Source organism: Rhinopithecus roxellana, chromosome 19 (genome assembly GCF_007565055.1).
Source record: "Rhinopithecus roxellana isolate Shanxi Qingling chromosome 19, ASM756505v1, whole genome shotgun sequence".
Lineage (NCBI taxonomy): Eukaryota > Metazoa > Chordata > Mammalia > Primates > Cercopithecidae > Rhinopithecus > Rhinopithecus roxellana.
In genome coordinates, this window is record NC_044567.1 from 3,182,586 (window position 1) to 3,194,652 (window position 12,067).

At 45.6% G+C, this 12,067-nt stretch overlaps 1 protein-coding gene across 2 annotated transcripts in view; it reads left to right on the forward strand.

Annotated features, from left to right (window-relative positions):
- Positions 1 to 12,067, forward strand: part of MED1 (mediator complex subunit 1) — a 49,613-nt gene that overhangs the window by 18,344 nt on the left and 19,202 nt on the right. For both annotated transcript variants that reach the window (XM_010379314.2, XM_030923105.1), the window contains 5 exons: positions 1,896 to 1,967; positions 3,917 to 3,991; positions 5,064 to 5,137; positions 8,456 to 8,545; positions 11,230 to 11,341. In XM_010379314.2, the coding sequence (XP_010377616.1) occupies positions 1,896 to 1,967; positions 3,917 to 3,991; positions 5,064 to 5,137; positions 8,456 to 8,545; positions 11,230 to 11,341 (423 nt within the window). The remainder of the gene's footprint in view (positions 1 to 1,895; positions 1,968 to 3,916; positions 3,992 to 5,063; positions 5,138 to 8,455; positions 8,546 to 11,229; positions 11,342 to 12,067) is intronic.

The following is a 12,067-nucleotide window of genomic DNA, read 5'->3' on the forward strand; positions in this document are numbered from 1 at the left end:
TGCTCAGTAAATGCTCACAGAATGTCTGCTCAAGTGTCTGACCTTGTCATGGCAGTTTAGCTTTCCAGAGAGTTTTTTTTTTTTTTTTTGAGATGGAGTCTCGCTCTGTCGCCCAGGCTGGAGTGCAGTGGCCGGATCTCAGCTCACTGCAAGCTCCGCCTCCTGGGTTTACGCCATTCTCCTGCCTCAGCCTCCCGAGTAGCTGGGACTACAGGCGCCCGCCACATCGCCTGGCTAGTTTTTTGAATTTTTTAGTAGAGACGGGGTTTCACCGTGTTAGCCAAGATGGTCTCGATCTCCTGACCTTGTGATCCGCCCATCTGGGCCTCCCAAAGTGCTGGGATTACAGGCTTGAGCCACCGCGCCCGGCCCAGAGAGCTTTTTTTTTCAAGTTTGAAAAAAGATATGAAGAGTTAGAATTCTGGAGATGTATTGGATTCCTAAACCTATCCACAAAAGCCCATTTGGCTGAGAATTGAAGCATGAATATTTGGTTCTAGAAAGCCAGAGGTCACGGTAGTAGTTTATTTTTTCTGGGGTAGATCTGGTCACAGCAATATTTTCTTTTTTTCTTTTTTTTTTGCTTTTAAGACGGAGTCTCGCTCTATCGCCCAGGCTGGAGCGCAGTGGCCGGATCTCAGCTCACTGCAAGCTCCGCCTCCCGGGTTTACGCCATTCTCCTGCCTCAGCCTGCCGAGTAGCTGGGACTACAGGCGCCCGCCACCTCGCCCGGTAGTTTTTTGTATTTTTTAGTAGAGACGGGGTTTCACCGTGTTAGCCAGGATGGTCTCGATCTCCTGACCTCGTGATCCGCCCGTCTCGGCCTCCCAAAGTGCTGGGATTACAGGCTTGAGCCACCGCGCCCGGCCCACGGCAATATTTTCTAATGGGTAGTTTGCCTCCAGAGTACCCACTACCTTTTCTCTGGGTCTCCACCTCTGTCCTAGTATTTATTTTCCTTCTCATCTTTGCTCTCATGTTGCTGTATACCCATAAGTGTTATGTCTTCCTAATTTATTTTTGTTCTTTTTTTTTTTTTTTTTTGAGACAGTCTTGCTCTATCGTCCAGGCTGGAGTGCAGTGGCGTGATCTTGGCTCACTGCAAGCTCCGCCTTCCGGGTTCACGCCATTCTCCTGTCTCAGCCTCCTGAGTACCTGGGACTACAGGTGCCCGCCATCACACCCGGCTAATTTTTTTTTGTATTTTTAGTAGAGATGGGGTTTCACCATGTTAGCCAGGATGGTCTCGATGTTCTGACCTCGTGATCCACCCTCCTCAGCCTCCCAAAATGCCGGGATTACAGGCATGAGCCACTGTGCCTGGCCCTTCGTAATTTATTTTCTTCTCATTATCTCTGCAATCAAAAGTTTTATTTCTGTTGACATCCAAATTCAATTACATATTTGGAGGAAAGGAGCTGGGTGTGGTGGTGCACACCTGTAGTCCCAGCCACATGAGAGATTGAAGTGAAAGCATTGCTTAAGTCCTGGAATTAGAGTCTGGCCTGGGCAACACAGGGAAACCCCATCTCTACAAAAACATTAATAAAAAGGGAAAAGAAAGGAAAGTTGTTAATGATTGATTTAAATCAGGTTTCATTACTTGGGAGCTAATAAAACTACCTAGTAGAGAGGTTTTGACCACCTTCCTTTTAACTTTCACACTGCTTATTGGCACCTTCTCCAGCAAAAATGGAGCAGAGAGACAAAGGAAAATATTTTCTTTTCTTTTGCTACTTTTCATTGATGCTAGAAAACTTTTGAGGAAAACAGTTAAAGCTGATTGTTAAAATCAGTTTTATATAGCTTTGATTTTTGGCACTTTGTTGTAAGATGGAGTAGTAATTTTATGTTGTATTTTCCTCTCTTTCCCCTCTTCCCTGAACTCCTTATAGGGAAAAAAATTTTGATGAATTTTCTAAGCACCTTAAGGGCCTTGTTAATCTGTATAACCTTCCAGGGGACAAGTAAGTATTTTTAATATTTTTGCTTTTGTTTGGAAAAATCAGTATGAATCTATAAGCCACCTTATGCCTAGAAATTTGCCAACTCTTCTACTATTTGTCGCTCCTAGTTTCTACTTACATTGTAATCTGTAGCTCAGCTTCCAACATTAGGCCTTTCAAAATATCTTCAATAGGCAGTGCCTGCATTAATTGATCATAATGCTGGAAGACAGAATATAATCTTTGAGATGTCCAACATTCCAGTTTCCAGGCTGAAAGGAATTAGTTGTTGTGGAACTGGCTTTAATTCTACTTTTAACCTACCTGGGATTCTATTAACCTATTTGGCTTTTAAAAACAGAGACGAAAATAAGCTTTGAAGTGCTAAAAATAGGCTTTAATAGTAGTGAAGCCAGTCAAAGTGGCCCATGCCTCTAATCCCAGCACATTGGGAGGCCAAGACAGCAAGATTTCTTGAGCTCAGGAGATCAATACCAGCTTTGGCAACATAGTGAGACCCTGTCTCTAGCAGAAAGACAACAACAGCTTAGATGGGTGGTGGTGAGTGCCTGTAGTCCCAGCTACTTGGGAGGCTAAGGTGAAACGATCACTTCAAATTAGTAGTTTGAGGGTGCAGTGAGCAGTGATTGTGCCACTGTGCTCCAGCCCGGTCGACAGTGAGATGCTATCTCAAAAAAAAATTATGTACTGACAAAAATAATTTTATTTTAAAAATTAATGTTTTAGGCTGGGCACAGTGGCTTATGCCTTTAATCCTGGCACTTTGGGAGGCCGAGGTGGGTGGACCACCTGAGGTCAGGTCAAGAATTAATGTTTTACTTTTTTATTTTTTTTTAATGTGGAGTGTCGCTCTGTCACCCAGGCTGGAGTGCAGTGGCACGACCTCAGCTCACTGCAGCCTCTGCCTCCCGTGTTCAAGCAGTTCTCCTGCCTCCGCCTTCCGAGTAGCTGGGATTACAGGTATGCACCACTATGCCTGGCTAATTTTTTTTTTTTTGAGACGGAATCTTGCTTTGTTGCCCAGGCTGCAGTGCAGTGGTGCTATCTCGGCTCACTGCAACCGCAGCCTCCTGGGTTCAAGCAATTCTCCTGTCTCAGCCTCCTGAGTAGCTGGGATTAAAGGTGCCTGCCACTGCACCTGGCTAAGTTTTGCATTTTTAGTAGAGGCGAGTTGTTTCACCATCTTGGCCAGGCTGGTCTCGCACTCCTGACACCTTGATCCACCCGCCGTGGCCTCCCAGAGTGCTGGGATTACAGGCGTGAGTCACTGCGCTCGGCTGCCTGGCTAATTTTTGTATTTTTAGTAGAGAAGGGGTTTTACCATGTTGGTCAGGCTGGTCTCAAACTCCTGACCTCATGTGATCCTCCTGCCTTGGCCTCCCAAAGTGCTGGGATTACAGGCATGAGCCACCGTGCCTGGGCAGTTTTTTTTTGTTTTTTTTTGTTTTTTTTTTAGATTTTTTTTTTTTGAGATGGAGTCTTGCTCTGCCATCAAGCTGGAGTGCAATGGCACGATCTCGGCTCACTGCAACCTCCACCTCCTGGGTTTAAGCAATTCTCCTGCCTCAGCCTCCCAAGTAGCTGGGACTGCAGATGCATGCTGCCATGCCTGGCTAATTTTTTTTTTTTTTGTATTTTATTAGAGATGGGGTTTCACCATGTTGCCCAGGCTGGTCTCAAACTCCTGAGCTCAGGCAATCTGCCCACCTCGTCTTCCCACATTGCTAGGATTATAGGCGTGAGCCACGCCCTATTAGCCACACCTGGCTACTTTTTGTATTTTTAGTAGAGTCGGAGTTTCGCCATGTTGGCTAGGCTGGTCTCAAACTCCTGACCTTGGGTGATCTGCCCGCCTCAGCCTCCCAAAGTGCTGGGATTACAGGTGTGAGCCACTTCGCCCTGTCATAATTTTCAACTATTAACTCATGTTCTTCTCATCTACTCTCCAGCAAACTGAAGACTAAAATGTACTTGGCTCTCCAATCCTTAGAACAAGATCTTTCTAAAATGGCAATTATGTACTGGTAAGACTTGTAAAACCTTAATTCTACATGATCCCTTGAGTTTTTCTCTGAGGAGATTAGGGTCCTATTTTATACATCTCTATTAAGCTTGTATGATATGTGTCCTTTCTTTTTTTTTCTTTTTTTTTTTTTTTTTAGAGGGAGTCTGGCTCTGTCGCCCAGGCTGGAGTGCAGTGGCCGGATCTCAGCTCACTGCAAGCTCCGCCTCCCGGGCTCACGCCATTCTCCTGCCTCAGCCTCCCGAGTAGCTGGGACTACAGGCGCCGCCACTTCGCCCGGCTAGTTTTTTGTATTTTTAGTAGAGACGGGGTTTCACCGTGTTAGCCAGGATGGTCTCGACCTCCTGACCTCGTGATCCACCCGTCTCGGCCTCCCAAAGTGCTGGGATTACAGGCTTGAGCCACCACGCCCGGCTGATATATGTCCTTTCTCTTCCGAAATGATGATTGTATTTGAACTTCTGAGTATCAGTATCATTAAGTTGTTGGTTACCATAGGTTTTATCTCAAGACTCGTCAGACCTGGAGTCCCATCTGAGAAATAATAGTCTAAGTGTAATTTTTGTTCACCATACTACATACTGGTGTGTACTTGGAAATAATCCCTTTACTTTGGAGGTTGAATACACTTGCTATATGCTCAATTACAAGACAGAACCATTATGAAAGTATTGTAAGACTTTGGCTGGGCGCGGTGGCTCACGCCTGTAATCCCAGCACTTTGGGAGGCCGAGGCGGGTGGATCACCTGAGGTCACGAGTTCGAGACCAGCCTATCCAACATGGTGAAACCCCATCTCTACTAAAAATACAAAAAATTAGCTGGGCGTGGTGGCGGGCGCCTGTAATCCCAGCTACTCGGGAGGCTGAGGCAGGAGAATCAGTTGAACCTGGGAAGCGGAGGTTGCAGTGAGCTCAGATTGTGCCACTGCACTCCAACCTGGGCAACAAGAGCGAAACTCCGTCTCAAAAAAAAAAAAACAAAAAAGTTTGGAGAGGTGAACTCCATATCACAGTGTGTACCAAGACCATTAGGCATTAAATATAAGCAAACATAGATCACTTGTCTTACAGGAAAGCAACTAATGCTGGTCCCTTGGATAAGATTCTTCATGGAAGTGTTGGCTATCTCACACCAAGGAGTGGGGGTATGTGATCCTATTTTGCTTGTTTAGAAACATGTCTAATTTAAGTTGAGGGTCATTACTTTTCATTTCACCTTTTGTTTGTTTGTTTGTTTGTTTTATTTTTTTGAGACAGAGTCTCACTTTGTCGCCCAGGCTGGAGTGCAGTTCCATGATCTCAGCTTACTGCTCCCTCCACCTCCTGGGCTCAAGTGAATCTCATGCCTCAGCCTCCTGAGTAGCTGGGATTACAGGTGTGCACCACAATAGCCAGCTAATTTATTCTATTGTTGGTAGAGACAGGATTTCACTGTTTTGGCCAGGCTGGTCCTGAACTCCTCACCTCAACTGATCCACCTACCTTGGTCTCCGAAAGTGCTGGGATTACAGGCATGAGCCACTGCATCTAGCTCATTCATTTATTAATTTTTATTCTTATGTATCTGTTTATTTTTCTTTTTTCTTTTTTTTTTTTTTTTGAGGTGGAGTCTCGCTCTGTCACCCAGGCTGGAGTGCAGTGACCAGATCTCAGCTCACTGCAAGCTCCGCCTCCTGGGTTTACGCCATTCTCCTGCCTCAGCCTCCCGAGTAGCTGGGACTACAGGCGCCTGCCACCTCCCCCGGCTAGTTTTTTTTTTTTGTATTTTTTTAGTAGGGACGGGGTTTCACCATGTTAGCCAGGATGGTCTCGATCTGCTGACCTCGTGATCCGCCCGTCTCGGCCTCCCAAAGTGCTGGGATTACAGGCTTGAGCCACCACCCCCAGCCTGTTTATTTTTCTTGAGACAGGCTCTCACCAGGCTGGAGTGCAGTGGCAGAATTTTGGCTCACTGCAACCTCTGCCTCCCTGGTTCAAGTGATTCTTTTGCCTCAGCCTCCCGAGTAGCTGGGATTACAGGCATGTGCCACCACACTCAACTAATTTTTGTATTTTTAGTAGAGATGGGGTTTCACCATGTTGGCCAGGCTGGTCTCAAATTCCTGACCTCAAATGATCCTCCCTCCTCGCCTGCCCAAAGTGCTGGGATTACAAACAGGTATTAGCCACTGCACTAGTCCTATTTATTTATTTCTGAGACAGGGTCTTGCTCTGTTGCCCAGGCTGGAGTGCAGTCGTGCAATCATGACTCACTCCAGCCTCAACCTCCTGGGCCCAAACAATCCTCCCAACTCAGTTTCCTGAGTAGCTGGGACTACAGGTGCAGGATACCATGCCTGGCTAATTTTTATTGTTTTATGGAAACATGGTGTTACTAAGTTGCCTAGGCTGGTCTTGAACTGGTATCAAGTGATCTTCCTGCCACTGCATTGCAAAGGGTAGGGATTATAGGCATAAGCCACTGCGCCTGGCCTCATCTTGGGTTTATAAACATATAAGCAGAGGGAGAAAATAAAGATATTTGTGTATCTCGTGATGATTTCTTTCTTTTTTTTTTTTTTTTGAGGCAGAGTCTCACTCTGTCTCCCAGGCTGGAGTGCAGTGGCGCGATCTTGGCTCATTGCAACCTCTGCATCCCGGGTTCCAGCAATTCTCCTGCCTCAGCCTCCCATGTAGCTGGGATTATAGGCACGTGCCACTATGCCTGGCTAATTTTTGTATTTGTACCAGAGATGGGGTTTCACCGTGTTGGCCAGGCTGGTCTTGAACTCCGGACCCTAGGTGAGCTGCCTGCCTTGGCCTCCCAAAGTGATGGGATTATAGGCATGAGCCACTGCGCCTGACCTTTTTGTGATGATTTCTAAGCTGTCAATACCTATCCTTCCCATTTTTGTTTGTTTTGTTTTTGAGACAGAGCCTTTCTCTGTCCCTTAGTACAATGGCAGGAACATAGCTCACTTCAGCCCTTAACTCTTGGGCTTAAGTGATCTTCCCGCCTTAGCCCCGAGTAGCTGAGACTTCAGTCAAGTGCCACCATGCCACTTTAACAATTTTTTTAGAGATGGGGGGTCTCACTATGTTGCCTAGGCTAGAGTGCAGTGGTGTAGTCATAACTCACTCTAGACTTGAACTCCTGGCTTCAAGTGATCCTCCGGCCTCAGCCTCCCAAAGTGTTGGGATTATAAGCGTGAGCCAGTTCACCTGGCCTTTTTCTTTTTTTTTTAAATCAATTGTGTGAAATAAATTGTTAGTCCCAGAATCCATACGTAATCTTGTCATATATGTCTTTGTTTTTTTGAGATGGAGTCTTGCTCTGTCGCCCAGGCTAGAGTGCAGTGGCATGATCTTAGCTCACTCCAACCTCCACCTCCCGGGTTCAAGCAATTCTTCTGTCGCAGCCTCCTAAGTAGCTGGTACTACAGGCGTGTGCCACCATGCCTGGCTAATTTTTTGTGTTTTTAATAGATACGAGGTTTCACCATGCTGGCCAGGCTGGTCTTGATCTCCTGATCTCGTGATCTGCCCACCTCGGCCTCCCAAAGTGCTAGCATTACAGGTGTGTGCCACCCCACCCGGGTGCCTGTCATATTTCTTTGTTTTTTATTTTTATTTTTTGAGACAGGGTCTTGCTTTGCCTTCCAGGCTGGAGTGCAGTGGCACGATCATGGCTCATTGTATCCTTGACCTCCCACCTTATCTTCCTGAGTAGCTAAGACTACAGGCACTCACCAGCAGGCCAGGCTAATTATTATTATTATTATTATTATTTTTGAGATGGAGTGTCGCTCTGTTGCCAAGGCTGGGGTGCGATGGCGCGATCTCAGCTCACTGTAACCTCCGCCTCCTGGGTTCAAGCGATTCTCCTGCCTCAGCCTCTCGTGTAGCTGGGACTACAGGCACATGCTACCATGCCCAGCTAATTTTTTGTATTTTTAGTCAAGACGGGGTTTCACCATGTTAGTCAGGATGGTCTTGATGTCCTGATGTTGTGATCAACCTGCCTTAGTCTCCCAAAGTTGTGGGATTACAGGCGTGAGCCACCGCGTCTGGCCAATGTTTTGTATTTTTAGTAGAGACAGGGTTTCACCATGTTGGCCATGCTGGTCTTGAACTTCTTACCTCAGGTGATTCACCTGCCTCACCTCCCAAAGTGCTAGGATTACAGGCATTAGCCATTGCGCCCAGCCTTTATTATTACTTTTAGAGATGGAGTCTCACTGTGTTGCCTATGCTGGTCTCAAACTCCTGGACTCAAGTAATCCTCTTGCCACAGCCTCCCAAAGTGCCAGGATTACAGGTGTGAGCCACCATGCCTGCCATATTTCATAAGCTGTTTTGGTGATTGACTCTTCATATATCTTAAGCTACTTTCTTGAATATAGGTTTATATAATAAATGTTTATGTTTTTCTGTATTTGTAATTTACCTGATAAAGATACAGTTATGAGTTTTATTTTTCATAGGTCATTTAATGAACCTCAAGTACTATGTCTCTCCTTCTGACCTGCTGGATGACAAGACTGCATCTCCCATCATTTTGCATGAGAATAATGGTAAGACTTTAATTTTAAAGGAATTAAAGGTTTTGTTTGGTGCCCAGGTTGCCTTTAATTTCCGGTTTGCTATTCTCTAATGAGTTTGCTGACCTTACTATTTGCACCTTATACACACAACACCTCACACACATATGTATACATCAGTTCACAAGTACATACACACATATGTATATACACAATGCATATATACACACATACATAGTAGGAGCTTAATAAGTACTTTTGGGCTGGGCACAGTGGCTCACGCCTGTAATCCTAGCACTTTGGGAGGCTGAGGTGGGCAGATCATGAGGTCAGGAGTTCGAGACCAACCTGACCAACATGGTGAAACCCTGTCTCTACTAAAAATACAAAAATTACTTGGGCATGGTGGCGCGTGCCTGTAATCCCAGCTACTCAGGAGGCTAAGGCAGGAGAATCACTTGAACCCGGAAGGCAGAGGTTGCAGTGAGCCGAGGTCGTGCCACTGCATTCCAGTCTGGGTGACAGAGCGAGACTCCATCTCAAAAAAAGAAAGTATTTGAATAAATAAGTAAATGAGCGAGTCATAAGAAGAGATACCAACCATCTGACCTGAGATAATCAGCTTACTTATTGTTTTAAAAGCGAAGAAGGATGGGCATGGTGGTTTATGCCTGTAGTTCTAGCTACTTGGGAGGTTTGGGCAGGAGGATTGCTTGAGCCCAGGAGTTTGAGACTGTAGCATACCATGATTTTGCGTGTAAACAGTCATGGTACTCCAGTCTGGGCAACGTAGTGAGTTACTGATCAAAAAAAAAAAAAACGTGAAGTTAGTTTTCTAAATTAAAGAACTATAGTAATGGACGTTATTTTCTGTTTGCCCTTAATACAAGAAAAGATAAAGAGAAATAGACTGCCGGGCATGGTGGCTCACGCCTGTAATCCCACCACTTTGGGAGGGTGAGGTGGGTGAATCACCTGAGGTTAGGAGTTTGAGACCAGCCTAACCAACATGGAGAAACCCTGTCTCTACTAAAAATACAAAATTAGCCAGGTGTGGTGGTACATGCCTGTAATCCCAGCTACTCAGGAAGCTGAGGCAGGAGTATTGCTTGAACCCGGAAGGCGGAGGTTGCAGTGAGCCGAGATTGCACCATTGCACTCCAGCCTGGGCAACAAGAGCAAAACTCCATCTCAAAAAGAAAAAAAAAGTGAAATGGACTAATACCTCCTTAGGTCCCTTTGTAGCTTCCCTCATTGACTCCATCCCTTTATTGTTCATTTGTTTGTTTATTTATTTAAGATGGAGTCTCACTCTGTCACCCAGGCTGGAGTACAGTGGTGTGATCTCAGCTCACTGCAACCTACATCTCCTGTGTTCAAGCGATTCTCCTGCCTCAGCCTCCCAAGTAGCTGGGACTACAGGCGTGCACCACCATACCCAGCTAATTCTTGTATTTTTAGTAGAGATGGGGTTTTACTATGTTGATCAAGCTGGTCTTGAACTTCTTACCTGAAGTGATCCACCTGTCTTGGCCTCCCAAAGTGCTAGGATTACAGGCGTGAGCCTCGGTGTCAGGCTCCTTTATTGCTATTATAATTTGGCATGGGGGACAGGGTAGGTTTCACTGTGTTGCCCAGGCTGGAGTACAGTGATTTGATCACAGCTCATTGCAGCCCCCGAAGCCCTGGGCTCAAGCCATCCTCCTGTGTTGGCCTCCCAGAGTGCTAGGATTACAGGCGTGAGCCAGTGCACCAGCCTGTCCTTTTATTTTGATCCTACTTAAATGCATTCTGAGGAAAAAATAAGTAAATATTGATACTGAGCCCTTCAAAAATGATGTTTTTGGACTGCATTGTTTTTGTGTTTTATTTACTGACAAAAATAATTGTTGGTTGGTTAGAAAGGTAACTTCCAGGATTTCTAATTTTTTTTTTCAGACAGAGTCTCACTCTGTCGCCCAGGCTGGAGTGCAGTGGCGCGATTTCGGCTCACTGCAAACTCTGCCCCCTGGGTTCAAGTGATTCTCCTGCCTCAGCCTCTTGAGTAGCTGGGATTATAGGCGCCTGTCACCGCACCTGGCTAATTTTTGTATTTTTAGTAGAGATGCAGTTTCACCATCTTCTGCAGGCTGGTCTTGAACCCGTGACCTTGTGATCCATCCGCCTCAGCCTCCCAAAGTGCTGGGATTACAGGCGTGAGCCACCACGCCTGGCCTGATTTCTAAGTTTTATAGGAACTACAGGCCGTCTCAAAAAAAATAAAAGCCGGGTGCGGTGACTCATGCCTGTAATCCCAGCACTTTGGGAGGCCGAGGTGGGTGGATCACGAGGTCAGGAGATCGAGACCATCCTGGCTAATATGGTGAAACCCCATCTCTACTAAAAATGCAAAAAATTAGCCGGGCATGGTGACAGGCGCCTGTAGTTCCAGCTACTCGGGTGACTGAGGCAGGAGAATGGTGTGAACCCGGGAGGTGGAGCTTGCAGTGAGCCGAGATCGCGCCGCTGTACTCCAGCCTGGGCAATAGAGTGAGACTCCGTCTCAAAAAAATAAAATAAAATAAAATAAAATAAAATAAAATAAAATAAATAAGGGAATAACAGCATCTGATAAATTATGGCTGACAAATATTGCAAAAATTAACCTTTTAAAACATACTGTGCTCCCCGTCATTTGTATTACTTTGAGGAATACCCTTTTTCTTTCCTATCCCCAGTTTCTCGATCTTTGGGCATGAATGCATCAGTGACAATTGAAGGAACATCTGCTATGTACAAACTCCCAATTGCACCATTAATTATGGGGTCGCATCCAGTTGACAATAAATGGTAAGTTAAATATAATTTTAGACTAGCAAAGTCAATTTTTCTCAAAGTGCAGCATGGAACAAGTTTTAACCTGGCTCTTACCCTACTTGAATTTCTAGAGGTTGGCCTTTTGTTTTATCCATTAATTGATTTCTCTTTTGTTCCATATCTGAGTGTTCCTCTCCAAAGTCTGCTCATAGAACACATTCTCTGCACTGAGAGGGAAATAAGAGAACTGTGCTAATTCCTCTGGTTTAATGAGTGCCCCCTTTTATCTTATGTTCATTTGAAGTTACATTGGAATAGTAACTGGAGAACACGCCTCACGATAAATGTTTAATAAAATACTACAGCATTAACCAATAGCATGTTTGGGAATTTGGGGAAGTTTCACAGAGTGAGCTTTTGAAAGTTTGTACTCATGTGTCTGTGTGATACATACATGTTTAAGAATAGGTGTTTATGGCCAGGCGTGGTGGCTCACGCCTGTAATCCCAGCACTTTGGGAGGCGAGGCAGGTGGATCACCTGAGGTCAGGAGTTTGAGACCAGCCTGGCCAACATGGTGAAACCCCGTCTCTACTAACAATACAAAAATTAGCTGGGCATGGTGGTGGGCACCTGTAATCCCAGCTACTCTCGAGGCTGAGATAGCAGAATCCCTTCAACCCGGGAGGCAGAGGTTGCAGTGAGCCAAGATTGCGCCATTGTACTCTAGCCTGGGCATTAAGAGGGAAACTCCGTCTCA